This window comes from Canis lupus, chromosome 30 (genome assembly GCF_011100685.1).
Source record: "Canis lupus familiaris isolate Mischka breed German Shepherd chromosome 30, alternate assembly UU_Cfam_GSD_1.0, whole genome shotgun sequence".
NCBI lineage: Eukaryota > Metazoa > Chordata > Mammalia > Carnivora > Canidae > Canis > Canis lupus.
Genome location: NC_049251.1, coordinates 15905968 through 15923605, shown reverse-complemented (window position 1 = coordinate 15923605; position 17638 = coordinate 15905968). Strand labels below are relative to the sequence as shown.

At 33.9% G+C, this 17638-nt stretch overlaps 1 protein-coding gene across 4 annotated transcripts in view; it reads left to right on the top strand.

The window, feature by feature from the left end:
* FAM227B (family with sequence similarity 227 member B) overlaps window positions 1–17638 on the top strand; it is a 191103-nt gene that overhangs the window by 48973 nt on the left and 124492 nt on the right. For all 4 annotated transcript variants that reach the window (XM_038580379.1, XM_038580377.1, XM_038580378.1 and 1 more), the window contains 2 exons: window positions 5313–5439; window positions 11061–11198. In XM_038580379.1, the coding sequence (XP_038436307.1) occupies window positions 5313–5439; window positions 11061–11198 (265 nt within the window). The remainder of the gene's footprint in view (window positions 1–5312; window positions 5440–11060; window positions 11199–17638) is intronic.

The following is a 17638-nucleotide window of genomic DNA, read 5'->3' as shown; positions in this document are numbered from 1 at the left end:
TCAAACGTTTAAAGAAGAAACCATACCTATTCTACTAAAGCTGTTTGGAAAGATAGAAAAAGATGGAGTACTTCCAAATTCGTTCTATGAGGCCAGCATCACCTTAATTCCAAAACCAGACAAAGACCCCACCAAAAAGGAGAATTACAGACCAATATCCCTGATGAACATGGATGCAAAAATTCTCAACAAGATACTAGCCAAGAGGATCCAACAGTATATTAAAAAAAATTATTCACCAAGATCAAGTAGGATTTAACCCCGGGATACAAGGCTGGTTCAATACTCGTAAAACAATCAATGTGATTCATCATATCAGCAAGAGAAAAACCAAGAGCCATATGATCCTCTCATTAGATGCAGAGAAAGCATTTGACAAAATACAGCATCCATTCCTGATCAAAACTCTTCAGAGTGTAGGGATAGAGGGAACATTCCTCGACATCTTAAAAGCCATCTACGAAAAGCCCACAGCAAATATCATTTTCAATGGGGAAGCACTGGGAGCCTTTCCCCTAAGATCAGGAATAAGACAGGGATGTCCACTCTCACCACTGCTATTCAACATAGTATTGGAAGTCCTAGCCTCAGCAATCAGGCAACAAAAAGACATTAAAGGCATTCAAATTGGCAAAGAAGAAGTCAAACTCTCCCTCTTTGCCGATGACATGATACTCTACATAGAAAACCTAAAAGCCTCCACCCCAAGATTGCTAGAACTCATACAGTAATTTGGTAGCGTGGCAGGATACAGAATCAATGCCCAGAAATCAATGGCATTTCTATACACTAACAATGAGACTGAAGAAAGAGAAATTAAGGAGTCAATCCCATTTATATTTGCACCCAAAAGCATAAGATACCTAGGAATAAACCTAACCAAAGAGGTAAAGGATCTATACCCTCAAAACTATAGAACACTTCTGAAAGAAATTGAGGAAGACACAAAGAGATGGAAAAATATTCCTTGTTCATGGATTGGCAGAATTAATATTGTGAAAATGTCAATGTTACCCAGGGCAATTTACACGTTTAATGCAATCCCTATCAAAATACCATGGACTTTCTTCAGAGAGTTAGAACAAATTATTTTAAGATTTGTGTGGAAGCAGAAAAGACCCCGAATAGCCAGGGGAATTTTAAAAAAGAAAACCATAGCTGGGGACATCACAATGCCAGATTTCAGGTTGTACTACAAAGCTGTGGTCAGCAAGACAGTGTGGTACTGGCACAAAAACAGACACATAGATCAATGGAACAGAATAGAGAACCCAGAAGTGGACCCTGAACTTTATGGTCAACTAATATTCGATAAAGGAGGAAAGACTATCCACTGGAAGGAAGACAGTCTCTTCAATAAATGGTGCTGGGAAAATTGGACATCCACATGCAGAAGAATGAAACTAGACCACTCTCTTGCACCATACACAAAGATAAACTCAAAATGGATGAAAGATCTAAATGTGAGACAAGAGTCCATCAAAATCCTAGAGGAGAACACAGGCAACACCCTTTTTGAACTCAGCCTCAGTAACTTCTTGCAAGATACATCCATGAAGGCAAAAGAAACAAAAGCAAAAATGAACTATTGGGACTTCATCAAGATAAGAAGCTTTTGTACAGCAAAGGATACAGTCAACAAAACTAAAAGACAACCTACAGAATGGGAGAAGATATTTGCAAATGACGTATCAGGTAAAGGGCTCGTTTCCAAAATCTATAAAGAACTTATTAAACTCAACACCAAAGAAACAAACAATCCAATCATGAAATGGGCAAAAAGACATGAAGAGAAATCTCACAGAGGAAGACATAGACATGGCCAACATGCACATGAGAAAATGCTCTGCCTCACTTGCCATCAGGGAAATACAAATCAAAACCACAATGAGATACCACCTCACACCAGTGAGAATGGGGAAAATTAACAAGGCAGGAAACCACAAATGTTGGAGAGGATGCAGAGAAAAGGGAACCCTCTTACACTGTTGGTGGGAATGTGAACTGGTGCAGCCACTCTGGAAAACTGTGTGGAGGTTCCTCAAAGAGTTAAAAATAGACCTGCCCTACGACCCAGCAATTGCACTGCTGGGGATTTACCCCAAAGATTCAGATGCAATGAAACGCCGGGACACCTGCACCCCGATGTTTCTAGCAGCAATGTCCACAATAGCCAAACTGTGGAAGGAGCCTCGGTGTCCATCGAAAGATGAATGGATAAAGAAGGTGTGGTTTATGTATACAATGGAATATTACTCAGCCATTAGAAACGACAAATACCACCATTTGCTTCAACGTGGATGGAACTGGAGGGTATTATGCTGAGTGAAGTAAGTCAATCGGAGAAGGACAATGTATGTTCTCATTCATTTGGGGAATATAAATAATAGTGAAAGGGAATATAAGGGCAGGGAGAAGAAATGTGTGGGAAATATCAGAAAGGGAGACAGAACATAAAGACTCCTAACTCTGGGTAACGAACTAGGGGTGGTGGGAGGGGAGGAGGGTGGGAGGTGGGGGTGAATGGGTGACGGACACTGAGGGGGACACTTGACAAGATGAGCACTGGGTGTTATTCTGTATGTTGGTAAATTGAACACCAATAAAAAATTAATTTATTGGGGAAAAAAGAGTCATGATTCATAGATTTTAATTTTATAGAACAGTGGTGTTCTGTAAGATGGACTAGGATTTTCTCTGCTAATATTAAAATATTTTTTCTTATTTCCATGTAAAAATTAAGGGTTAGGATTTTTGGCAAATTGTCTAGACATGACAAAAACAGCTGTTTCTCCTAGCCATAATCTGTCACTTAGTCTGTCCTTTTGTGGTGAGTGACTCTAGCCTACCTACATGGTTTGATGAAATCAAGCATGCTTTAACATAATGCTCTTGAGAAAAGGATAACAGGCCTGTTTAAAGTGCATGAAGAAAGAAGTAGTGGCACACATTGCATATCCCCCATTCTCCAATTTCTAGCCCTACATCTTTGTTGGGGGAGAAATAAATGTTCTCCCCTGGAATGGATATGCCTTTTGATAAGTGTTATATTTATAGCCTTTCTCAAATCATGACTTGATTTTTTTTTTCTGCATTCCTATTTTCTGTGGCTTTTTCTGAGGAGAAGTAAGGAGAAGTAAGTTGTTTAATCAAGATTCAAAGGCTCTTTGAGGACAAACAAAGATATATGTCTTGGTGATTTGACCCCTTGGCCTGGGTTCAGTCTTCTGTTAATGCTATCTCTCTGTTACTATGCTTCATAATGAGAGGATACCTCCCTATATATCTATCTCCTCCAGAGCTGTTTAAGTAGAAATAAAGTCTCATCTCATTGACCAACTTCCATTATTTTTACCTCATTCATATAAGTCAGGATTTTGTTACTGCTTGCTCATCTGATTCATCTTACCTAATAAAGAGAAATTTGTTAATTTTTAAGAATCAAAGAGTCATCTTCATGTCCCACTATTCGGTACAAATTAGCTGAATCTAAACATATTTATTATGACTTCTCTTTCTTCCACTGTCCCACAATGATAGACCTTCAGAAATTTTCCCAATTAATTTGACACTTGACCTTAATCATGAAGATGAGATATTCATAGAAAATTTTTAGAAGTTATCCTTATTCACCTTGTTCAACCTTTTAATTTTAATAGTATGATTTTTATACCAAAATATAATATGTGATTGTTTCTGGCAGTAAAATGTTCATGATTCATTTCAATAAAATTAAATATACCAATATATTAAAGCATTCCCCCACCACCACCAAAAAAATTGTGGTGTTCTCCAAAGCATATTACCAGCAAATTTGAGCACTTCTGGATTTGCTTACTGTATTAGTTTCTTATTGTTGCTATAACAAGTTATCACAAATTTAGTGACCTTAAAAACAACAAAAATTCATTGTTTTAGAGTTATAGAGGCCAAAAGTCCAAAATGAGTCCTACAAAGCTAAAATCAAGGTATCAACAGGGCCAATTCTTTAAAAGGCCACAAAGGAGAATCCACTCCTTGCTTCTTCTAGCTGCTGGTAGCTGCCAGCATTTCTTAGATTCTGTTCATTCTAATCTCTATTTCTGCCATCCCACTACGTTCTTCTCTTCTGTAGTAAAAATTTCCATAGCCTTCTTATAAGGACTCTTGTGATTACAATTAAGACCCACTGGATAATTCAATATAATCTCCGCATTTTAAGATTCTTAACTTAATGAAATCTGCAAAGCCTTTTTGCTGTATACATGAACATTTATACATTCCAAGGATTAGGACAGTGACTTCTAAGGGACACTTAGATTACAAAATTTTACATTTAGTATTAAGGGATAAATGTGATCTTGGATATTTATTTGATTGCTGAGTACCATAATAATAAATAATTTTTTAAAAAAATTATAATATAAAACTGTAACTTTTATGTTTAGTCACTTCCTAAAAGGAATTTAGTAGTTTAGGGATTTTAAGTCTAACAGAATAATGGTAGCACCATATATTTGTTGATATATGACCATAAGTTTTCATATGTAAACTACAGTAGTAATTGCAATATATTAACTCACCTAAAGAGACTTCAGTTATTTAAAAATATGCTTGTTACTCTTACCTCACACATACGCAGAATAATTATGTGAGGTGATAGAAGTGTTAGCTAATGTTATGGTGGTAATCATGCTGCAATATATAAGTGTATCGGGATCCCTGGGTGGCGCAGCGGTTTGGCGCCTGCCTTTGGCCCAGGGCGCGATCCTGGAGAGCCGGGATCGAATCCCACATCGGGCTCCTGGTGCATGGAGCCTGCTTCTCCCTCTGCCTGTGTCTCTGCCTCTCTCTCTCTCTGTGACTATCATAAAAAAAAGTATTAATATATATATATATATATATGTGTATCGAATCAACATGCTGTATACCTAAAATATACACAGTATTATATGTCAATTATGTCTTATATGTATTAAAAATACTTAAATAATTAAGTAAATATACTTTTTATTATACTGATCTGTATATGTCACTTTATAAAAGAGGATAATACCAAGGTTAAATGAAATAATCATCAAACTTGTTAACTTCATCCTTTTATCCAAATTTAATCTTCTAAAATGCCAATAAATAGCCAAATTGATTTTATTTTTAACTCTTCTTTGTTCATTTTTCTCAACTTGAGATACAAAAGAGTTCTGAATGGACAAACACAAGCTATAAGGGAAAAAGGACATGTGTATTTCACAAACTTAATAATAATTTCTTTGGTGGTTGAGATATACTATATAAAATATGAAATCATTCTAATATGACTCTATTTTTGGTAGGTGTATCCTGACTGTTTGGCACAAGCTATCTATGCAACATTCCAGGAAGCATTTCCAGAATCCAGTAATCTTTTTAATGATGAATTTAAAGAAGATCTAGGGAATAATATTTTTCTTTGGTTGTCAGGTATGAGTATATCATTTACATATTGATCATTATTTTGATACCTAAAGCTTTTCATATATGGTATCTTTTTTACTCCAATTTTAAAAAATTGGTAATTCTTTGCCTTACAAAATATGCCATATCATGCCAATGTTGTTTTTTAAAAATAACAATAATCTATTTTCTTTTGAAAGTTTTGTTGTGAGGAGAGACAAACCATGAGAGATTCCTAACTCTAGGAAACAAAGGGTTGTGGAAGGAGAGCTGGGTGGGCGGCTGGGGTAACTAGGTAATAGGCACTAAGTAGAGCATTTGATGGGATAAACACTGGGTGTTATACTATATGTTGGCAAATTGAATTTAAATAAATAAATCAATTAATTAATTAAAAATAAAAACCACCCAAGAAAGTATAGCTCAGGACCATATGGCTTCATTGGTGAATCCTACCAAACATTTAGATAGAATTAATATTGATCCTTATTAAACTCTTCCAAAAGTAACCTGAACTCCCAAACTCATTTTATGAGGCCAGCATTACCCTGATACTAAAGGCAGATAAGGGCACTACAAAAAAAACTATAGACCAATACCCCTAATGAATATAGACACAAAAATTCTCAATGAAATATTAGAAACCAAATTCAACAGCACATTAGAAGGATCATAAACTAGGATCAAGCATGATTTATCTTTAGGATGCAGGATGATTCAACATATGCAAATCAACAAATGTTATACACCACATTAATAAAATGAAGAAAAACCATATGATCATCTCAACAGATGCGGAAAAAACACTTGAGAAATTACAATATCCTTTCATGATTAAAAAACCAACACTCAACACATTGGATATGAAAGGAGCATAGCTTAACATAATAAAGTCCATCTATTACAAGCCCACAGCTAACATATTCAGTGCAAAAGCTTTTCCTCTAAGATCAGGAACAAGACAAAGGTTCCCATTCCTACCATTCCTATTTAACATAGTATTGGAAATCCTAGCCATAGCAATCAGAAAAGAAAAAAAAATAAGTAAAGTGCATCCAAAAGGAAAAGGTAGGAGTAAAATTGCCTTTCTTTGTAGATGATACACTCTTATACAGGCATACCTCATTTTATTGTGCTTCACAGATGCTGCAGTTTTTACAAATTGTAGGGGTTTTGGTAACCCTGCATCAAGCAAATCTATCAGTGCCATTTTCCCAACAGCATTTGCTTACTTCATGTCTCTGAGAGAAATTGGTAATTCTCACAATATTTCAAACTTTCTCGTAATTATATTTGTCATGGTGATCTGTGATTAGTGATTACAACTCACTGAAAACTCAGGTAATAGCATTTTTTTAGTAATAAAGTTTTTAAAGTATGTATATTAAATTAGACACAATGCTATATAGCACATTTAATAGACTACAGCATAGTGTGAACATAACTTTTATATGCATTGGGAAATCAAAAAATTCATTTGACTTTATTGTGCTATTCATATTCAGTTTATAGAAAATCCTCAAGACTCCACCAAAAAAAAAACATTAGAATTAATCAGTGAATTCAGCAATGTTGCAGGATACAAATCACTATACAAAAATAGTCGCATTTCTCTATACTAACAACAAAATATCTGAAAAACTAATAATCCCATTCACAATAGCATTAGTAAGAATAAAGTACTTAGGAATAAATTTAGCCAAGGAGATGAAAGATCTGTATACTGAAAACTACAAAATTTTGATGAAAGAAATTGAAGAAGACACAAATAAATGGAAGGATATCCTGTGTTCGTGGATTAGAAGAATTAATTTTGTTAAAATGCTCATACTTCACAAAGCCATTTATAGATTCAGTGTAGTTCGTATCAAAATTCCAATGGCATTTTTCACAGAAATAGAAAAAACAATCTTTAATGGATTGTATGGAATTACAAAACCCTGGATAGCCAAAGCAATACAGAGAAAGATCAAAGCTGAAAGCATCATACTTGCTGATTTCAAAGTATGCTACAAAGCTCCAGTAACCAAAATGATATGGTGCTGACATAAAAATAGACATAGACCCATGGAATAGAATCCAGAATCCAGAAATAAACCATCACAAATACAATCTACTAATATTCAATACTCTTTTCCATAAATGGTTATACTGCAAAACCACATATAGAAGAATGAAATTGTACTTTTTATACCACTCACAAAAATGAACTCAAAGAGGATTAAAGACTTAAAAATAAAAAACAAACTATAAAACTTTAAGAAAATATAGAGGAAAAGTCCTTGACATTTTGTAAACAATTTTTTGGATATGATACCAGAAGCATAAGCAACAAAAGCAGAAATTGGTAAGTGGGACTGCATCAAACTAAAAATCTTATGCATAGTGAAACCATCAACCATCAACATGATTAAAAGGCAACTCATGGAATATATTTGAAAATCATATTTTGACAAATGGCTAATATACAAAATATATAAAGAACTCATACAGCTCACTAGAAGAAAAACAAAATCTAATTAAAAAATGAATAGAGGAACTGAGCAGACACTTTTCCAAAGAAGACATATAGATGGCCAATAGATACATGAAAAGATGCTCAACATCACTAATCATCAGGGAAATGCAAATCAAAACCACAATGAGATTTCATCTCATACCAGTCAGAATGCCCATTACCAAAAAGACAAGAATTAAGTCTTGGCAAGGATGTAGAGAATAGGGAACCCTTGTGCACTGTTGGTGAGAATGTAAGTTGGTGCTGTTACTTTGGAAAATGATATGGAGATTCCTAAAAAATTTAAATAGAACTACCATGTAACCCAGCAATCCCATTTCTGGGTATATATCCAAAAGAAATAAAAACATATCAAAGAGATATCTGTACTCTCATGTTCATTGTAGCCTTATTTACAAGAGCCACGATATGGAAACAATCTAGGCGTCTGTCAATCAAGGGTTAAGTTGGATTGAATTTTGAGTCCCTTGTGTCAAACACATAGTTTAGTACATAGTAAGCCTTCAAGTGCTTGTTGAATGTTATTTTTATTTATTATAAGGACCAAGTAAGTTTTGGCCCAGAAATGGAATGATTATTCAACATTAGACTGTATTAACCATTTCTGATGTTCTGATACCTTGACATACAGGGCCTTGCTTTCCCTGAATGGACTGCACTGCCATAGTTAGCCATATCCTAGAGATATTAAACAACTCACCCATAAACATGCTTTTTAAAACATAATTTTCAAATAAAACCAATTCAGAGGCCACATTACAACACCTTATTTATTGGGTTCTCGTATTGTGGATCCCTATCCCCTTATCTGCATCATTCCAGAACCAGGTACCAAACAACCAGGGACAGGCCCTATGCCACAGAACCTGATAAAATTATTCAGGTTAGTCCATTCTGAGCCAGTTTACCCTGCCTTGTCCCTTCCTTCCTCAGAAGCTTCAATAGAGCCTCTTTTTCACAGTTTCTCCTTCTTCCCCTGTGTTCTGACTGACCCCAGTGTTTCCATGTGTGGTCAACTTTGCCATGGTGTGTCCCCTTCTCTTGAGAACTGTGAGTAATAAACTACCTTTTTAATGCCAGTCATTTCCTGATCTTTTAGCCTTACTATCTCTCATATTTCCTGTTAATACACTATATTTTAAAACAGACAATCTACCAAGAAAACATTCAAGTGAATTAAACTGAAGTCTTCTGCACGTTTTATCTAGTGGCAACTTATGTGAAATAAGTGATAGCCCAATCTAAAACCATTGAGAAAATTCTAATTGACAGCTGAATATATACAGCAAGTAATCCTCATTGAACATTCACTACTAAAAAAAATATTGGTTATATTTTGGAGTATATCAATATATAGTATTATTGATAATAATAATAAGAGTAGCTCATATTTTTCATTTATTGAACACTTTAACATTAACTCTCGGAACAACCATATGAAGTATACAAAGGAATATATATTGTCCTCATCTTTATTGCTGGGGCTATACATGTTTGGTGTGATTAAATAAATTATTCAATCATACACAGCTTTTGGAACAAAAGTAGAACTTTTAAAATTTATTTTTGTGAAATTGTCAACAATACTAAAAGGCAACCTATGGAATGGGAGAAGACATTTGCAAATGACTTATCTGATAAATGGCTAGTATCCAAGATCTATAAAGAACTTATCAAACTCAACACCCAAAAAACAAAAAATCCAGTCAAGAAATGGGCAGAAGGCATGAACAGACATTTCTCCAAAGAAGACATCCAGATGGCCAACAGACACATGAAAAAATGTTCAACATCACTCATCATCAGAGAAATACAAATCAAAACCACAATGAGCTACTGCCTCATACTAGTCAGAATGGCTCAAATTAACAACTCAGGAAGCAACAAATATAGGTGAGAATGTGGAGAAAGGGGAACCCTCTTACACTGTTGGTGGGAATGCAAACTGGTGCAGCCACTCTGGAAAAGAATATTGAGGTTCCTTTTTGAGGTTCCTCAAAAAGTTAAAAATAGAGCTACCCTCTTACCCATTAATTGCACTGTTAGGTATTTATCCAAAGGACATAAACAGTGATTCTAAGGGGCACACCCCAATGTTTATAGCAGCAATGTTCACAATTCCAAAAATATGGAAAGAGCCCAGATGTCCATTGACAGATGAATGGATAAAGAAGACATAATATGTATATGGAATATTAGCCATCAAAAAAATGAAATCTTGCCATTTGTAATAATGTGGATGGAACTAGATGGTATTATGCTAAGTGAAATAAGTCAGAGAAAGACAAATACCATATGATTTCAATCATGTGTGGAATTTAAGAAACAAAACAGATGAACATAGGGGAAAGGAAGGAAAAATAAAATAAGATAAAAACAGAGAGGGAGGCAAGCCATAAGAGACTTAATTGTAGGAAACAAACTGAAGGTTGCTGGGGGATTGGGTAACTGGGTAATGGACATTAAGGAGGGCAATGAGCACTGGGTGTTATATGCAACTGATGAATCACTAAATTCTACCTCCTGAAACTGATAATACAGTATTTGTTAACTAAATAGAATTTAAATTTTAAAAAATTTTTAAATTTATTTTTGTTACTTTTTGGTTACTACAACTGATTCATAAATATTACTTAAAAAAATAAGGGAAGAATAATGATAGTCACCTATACTCAGAAGTGATCATGTTAACATTTAAGCTACAGCCACACATACACAAGAGGTAAAATTGTTCTTCCCAAAAAACATATTATAAATGCCTTTCTATGTTAAATATTTATAACTTTTAGTGGATACTTCATGATCCAAGGTATGGATGTATTCTTATTGGATGTATAGGTCCTTTCCAAATTTTTGCAATAATTAATTTCCTCCTTTGCCCATCAATGAACTTGGATTATGTCTATGAGTCAGAAGATGATACCAAGTTTTGCCTCTTTTCTAATTCACTGGTTTATGGACATTAATACTTCTTAAAGAATTTCCCTCATATAAAACTTGAGACTGACAATTTCCACAGGGTTCTTGTGAGGCCGAAACATGTAATACTCATAAAAATGCTTTTATAAATTAAAGATATTTTCAAGTGCTAATTTCCATGACTAAATAAATACACATTTTATATTAACAGGTTTAAAACCTCAAAAAGGCTTTTGGACCTACTGGAAACTAAAAGAGCTCTCCACAACAACCATACATGGTACTAAGAAAGCACCTTCAACATCTATAAAGGATAGGATTGAAAGAAGTCAGGCACGTATCACAGCTGGTAAGTACATTTATTGTCAACTGCAGGATGAAGTAGCCAAAATAAAATATATTATATTAATGGTTTATTATGATTTTCCAATGATTAATTCTTTGGAGAGGGTCTCAAAATAACATTTGATTTGTAAGTCGTTGTTAACAATAGTTTGAATATTGCTTTAAATTTTAGCTTTTCATTATAAAAGTGGTGTGTGCTTAACTTCATCCTCCCACTTGCCTGTTATATTTTTATATTGATCTTGTATCCTACAGTCTTGTTAATTCTAGTAACCTTTTTATAGATTTCTTAGGATTTTCTGCATGGAAAATCATGCCATCTGAGAATAAAGAGCATTTAACTTCTTTGTTTCCAATCTATATGCCTTTGTTTATTTTATGTGCCTACGACTAGGACCCTAGGAAAACGTTAACTAAAAGCAGTGAGAATGGACATCCTTGCCTCATTCCTGCCCTGAGAGAGGAAATGTTAGGTTATTTGCCTTTAAATTGATTTTGACTGCCAGTTTTTATAGATGCCTTTTGTCAGGTTGAGGTAGTTTCATTCTCAGTTTGCTGAGAGGTTTGTTTTGTTTTTGTTTGTTTTGTTTTCTGTTTTTGTTTTTTTAATTTATGGATAGATGTAGGATCTTGACAAATGCTTTTTAGCATCTGTTGAAATTAAACTATTTTTTTCCGTTTTTAGTCTTTTAATATAGTAAATTACAGGGATTGATTTTCAAATGTTAACTGAACCCTGCATCTCTGGGATAAATCCCATTTGGCCATTGTGTATTAACTTCTTCATGTACTACTAGATTTAATTTGCTAAAATTTTGTTTTCTTTTCCTATACTAATCTGTCTCGTTTTAGTAATAAGGATTTTGTTCCCTCCTCTTTCCTAAAAGAGTTAGTATAAAGTTGGTATTTATTCTGCTTCCCATATTTGGTAGGATTCATCAATGAAACCATCAAAGCCTAGAATTTTTTCTGTGGGAAATTTCTTGACAACAAATTCAGTTTCTCTAGTAGGACTATTCAATTATCAGTTCCTTCTTAAATGAACTTAGTTGTTTTGTATGAATTATTTTATTCCTTTAAATGTTTTTGAGGTTTTTTTCTGATATATAATTCAGTTACTTAGAAATATTTTGATGCATTTGAGCCTTACTTTCAAGCTTCATTAGGTAGAACCAGTGAAGTCTTTTGTCTAGGCCTAATTAGTTTCCCCTGCTGAGTCAATACCCTTCACAGTATTCTACTTCTTGCTCTGTGTATAGAAGGTTTCCCATCTGACTATCTAGAAAATGAGCTTTGTGTGAGCTCCAAGCTGCTCCTTCCTTTGGGTGGCTCTTTACCAACCTCAGGCAAAGATTCAAGGATAACCCTCTGAAAATCTTTAGAATGCTCTCTGTGTGCATCTGTCTCCTCCACATTATGCTGACCTATGAACTGTAGCTTGCCTTTGCCTTCCTGAATGCTAAATTTTCCTTTTTTGGCTCAGTGAGACTAGTGGATTCTGTTTGGATTCCCACTCCTTGCACTGTGCAGAAGAGACAATTGAAGGGCTCCTACATTTGTTTCTCTTTCCTTGGGGATTGCTGACCTCTGCTGCCTATTGTCTAACACATGGAAACCATTGTTTCATATATTTTGTCAAATTGTTTAGTTGTTGGGTGGCTCAGAGGTTGAGCATCTGCCTTTGGCTCAGGGCGTGATCCTGGGATCTGGGACCAAGTCCCACATCGGGCTCCCTGCATGGAGCCTGCTTCTCCCTCTGCCTGTGTCCTCATGAATAAGTAAATAAAATCTTTAAAAAAAATTTTTAGTTGTTTAAGAAAGAAGAGTAAATCCAGTCCTTGTTACTGTATAATAGCTAGAAGTAGAAGCAATATTGTGTTTTTATTTATTTATTTATTTATTTATTTATTTATTTATTTTAAAGATTTTGTTTATTTATTCATGAGAGACACAGAGAGAAAGAGAGAGACCAAGACATAGGCAGAGGGAGAAGCATGCTCCACGCATGGAGCCCAACATGGAATATTATGCACCTTTAAAAGATTAAGATAACACTTAAAATACTTCTCTATATTTATTCATATATTTATCATTCCTGGCACTTCATTCCTTGCTATAAATTTCAGTTCCTTGTGATATTATTTCCCTTAAGCCTGAGAAACTGCCTTTTGGCAATTCTCATAGTTCAATTCTGCTAGCAATTAATTTCCTTGTTTATTTATCTAAAAAAAGTATTCATTTTGCCTCTATTTTTTACAGGATACTTTTGCTAGGTATAGAATTCTGGTTCATTTTTCTTTTGCCTCTTAGCAAGATATTGTTCCATTGTGTTCCAGTTTCTATTATTTCTAATGAAACATCAGACATTATTTCACCATGTCTAGGGTCAGAAACTTTTCCTGTAAAGGGCCAAATAGTAAATATTTTAGGTTTTATTGGATACATATCGTTTCTGTCACATAATAATTTTCTTTTTTTTTTTTACATAATAATTTTCTTTACAACTCTTTAAGAGTATAAAAACCCTTCTTAGATTCTAAATGACATGAAAGATAAGCCATGGGCTGGACAGGACCTGCAGGCTGTAGTTTGTTGATTCCTACTTTATTCAATATGCTTTTTTTCTTCTAGTTACTGTCAAGATTTTTCTCTTTGTTCTTGGTGTTCAGAAATCTGTCCATGATGTGCTGACATACTTTTCTTTGTGTTCATCCTACTTGGGCTCATTAAGTTTCTTAAACTTGTAAACTTGTGGTTTGATGTTTTTCACCAAATTTGGGGATTTTTTTGCCATTATTTTTCAAATGGATTCTGTTCTATTATTCTCCTCTGGGACTTGAGTTTAGCATGTATTATAGTACTTAATCTTGTCCACAATTCACTGAGACTTTGTCTTTTTTTTTTTCAATTTCTTTTATCTGTTTTATAGATTTCATAATTTCTAACTATTTCATTTTAAGTTCACTGACTTTTTCTCCTGTGGTCTCTGATCTATTCTTAATCCAATAAATGAATATTTCACTTTATATATTGTACTTTTCAGTTAAGAATTCCCATTTGGGGGATCCCTGGGTGGCGCAGCGGTTTAGCGCCTGCCTTTGGCCCAGGGCACGATCCTGGAGACCCGGGATCGAATCCCACGTCGGGCTCTCGGTGCATGGAGCCTGCTTCTCCCTCTGCCTATGTCTCTGCCTCTCTCTCTCTCTCTCTGTGTGACTATCATAAATAAATAAAAATTTAAAAAAAAAAGAATTCCCATTTGGTTCTTTTTTCAGTAGTTTCCATTTCTATTCTGAGATTCTCTTCTTTAGTTATGACCATATTTTCTTTTGAGTCCTCAACATATTTAAAATAGTTGCTTTAGAGTTCTTGTCTGGTAATACCAACATTTGGATAACTATGAGATTGATTTCTATGACTATCTTTCTCTTGACTGTGAAACACAATTTCTTGTTTCTATTCATGTCCTATAACTTTTTATGTAATCTTGGGAAGTTGAATGATACTTTGAGGATATTCTGAATTCTGTTAACTTCCAGTAAACAACATTAAATTTTGTTCAAGTTATTTACTTTAGCTGTATTCAAAGTCCAAATGTTATGTGTTCTGTGATGGTCAGCCACTAAAATCTCCACTTAGAACTTTTAGCCACCCAGCTATTCCTTTCTACCTATCCCTGTAGATCTCCCTCTTCCCACCCTATTCATGAGTAATTCGGACACCAGCCAAGAATTTATAAAGAGTTTATAATATTCAGATTCTGGATTTCCCCCACTGCATCCTCTTTCTTTCCAGGATTTCTATAACTTCCTTATTTTTCAGCCATCTGGCAGTCCCAAACATCAGCTCCTTAAACCAAAAATATTTCCACTTTATGTTTGAATTCCATCCACTTACATGCTATGACAACTAAGTAGTATCATCAGCCAAAAACCTGCAACTTCATGAACACAAATTGCATCCACTAGAGGTTGCCTTTTACAAGGCTCAATTCCCCTCCAATTTCTAACTGCTGTTGGTCATTCTCTGGTACCTCCAAATGGTTGTGTTTTTTAAAAATATTTTCAATAATTTATAACTTTTATTTGTGGGGAAGTCAGATTGGTGTAGGTTAAATATTTTATTTAAATATCAACTTTATTTTATAATTTAAATATGAAATCTTCAACATTTTCCCTTAAAACTGTATTATGTTGCTTCATTATTTTCTATTAATTAGTGTAGTAGAGAAGTCTAAAGCCAACTATTTTATTCTTTCTTTACAGTTAATTTAGGGAATTTTGTTTTACTTTTCCAAGATTTTAAAAATTATCTTTAAAATTGGAAAATATCACTGGAATATGTCTTTATGAATGACAATTTTCATAGGTTTTTTCTTAATGATAAATTTTATTATAATCTTGCATTTCCTTAAGCTCCATTGCAGACCTAGTAAAGGTCTTAGCCAAATATTTCAAATGAGACAGAAAGTAGTATGTCTGTTTCAGACATTTAACCAAAAAGTTTCATTCTACCATTGGAGAGTATTCTCCTAATCCTGAGGAAATAAAATCCAGAGAAAGGCTTTCACATGATATGCTATAACAGACTAATTGCTGCAGCATAAAAACTGAACATATGTAGGGATCAATTAAAAAAAATAAGAAAACGACCACCAAAATTTGTTCATTTGGCAAATGTTGTATAAACCAAGAACAGTTTTCTGTTATGGAGTAAATCCTGAAAGTGCCCTGGAAGTTAAGCTGAAAGGCAAAAATCAAGTTCCTAGGAAAGACCACAATTTTTTACATTGTGTCTTAGCCCTTTCCGGTTACCAGGCTACCAGATGCTCCTGGAGTATAGAGGTAAAAGTGACTTTTACTCAAAGTAAAAGTTGCTTTCCCAACCAATCATCTCATTTCAGTGCAACTTGTGCTTTTCTCTTTTTTCCCCCCATTTTTAAAATTTATTTAAGTTTTAGTTAACATACAGAGCAATACTTGTTTCTGGACTAGAATTCAGTGATTCATCACTTACATATAATACCCAGTGCTCATTACAACAAATGCCCTCTTTAATACCCATCCCCCAACTAGCCCATTCCCCACACACCTGTTTGTTCTCTATCATTAAGAGTCTCTTGTGGTTTGTTTTCCTTTCTCCTTTCTTTTTTTCCCTCTTTCCCATATGTTCATCCAGTTTCTTTCTTAAATTCCACATATAAATGAGATCATATGGTATTTGTCTTTCTTGGACTGACTTATTTCATTTGGCATAATACACTCTAGCTCTATCCATGTCATTGCAAATAGCAAGATTTCATTCTTTATGATGGCTGAGTAATATTCCATTGTATTATATGCTCCAGATTTTCTTTATCCATTCATCAATCAATGGACATTTAGGCTCTCTCCATAGGTTGGCTATTGTTGATAATGTGCCTATAAACATCCTTTATTTACAGGTTTTTTTGGTACCATTTCTAAATCTGGTCCCCCTCTCCAAAGGTAATGACTATAATGAAATTTGTGGATACCACTCTGTCTATAATATATAATATTGCTTTTATGTTCTTTACATAAATAAAATACATAAACCATTTTATATTTCAAAATTTAACAATAATTAACATTCAATAATTTAAAATAATCAATAGATATTGATCAATTTTTTTTAGTAGTATTTTTGACCATCAAGAAAATATAGTTAAGTTACTCTAAAGACAGTCAAGAAAGTTTTTTCTTTTCTAGGAAATACTGCTTAAGAGCTTTTATTTCAATAATGTTTATTCCAAGCATCCCCTATTTATATGTTGCTTCATGATAATCCTTGTATTTTCAGAAGTTATTTCAGTATCCATTTATTGCAATCTAGTATGAAGATTCTAGATGGTGAATTACAATGCTTGAAAGAGCTTTTATACTGTATTTCTAATGATCATTTTCATTTGACAGAAACATAAATATTGTATTTGCTTCAAACACACTTGATTTTAATAATAGGAAATCTTGATAAAATGTATCGTATATTTTATTTACTCCTAAATATTTTAAAAATACTTTCTATATTTGACTCTAAAACATGACTAGATTTTTTCTCTGGATGACATCTTCTAAGTCTGGGAGGGCAGATTAGAGATTTTCCTCTAATCCATTTCCTCATTTCCTTTCATATACAGCTAAAAATTAAAATTTAATAATTTATCTTGGATTTCTATAAATCTTCAATTTGAAGTATGTACTTGATAATGTGTGTTAACTTTTTAGAGCCTTAACAGTAATGTTCTTATGTGGCAGTTCACTTCTTTTATCCTTTATAAAGTAGGAAAACTGAAGCATAAAAAATTAAGTAATAACTTACCCAAGATCACATAACTGATAAATAGTGGAAAATGAATTCATATACAAGAAATTCTGGCCTTAGTCTAAACCCAGCAACCTCACATACTTCCTCTCATTCAGTTAA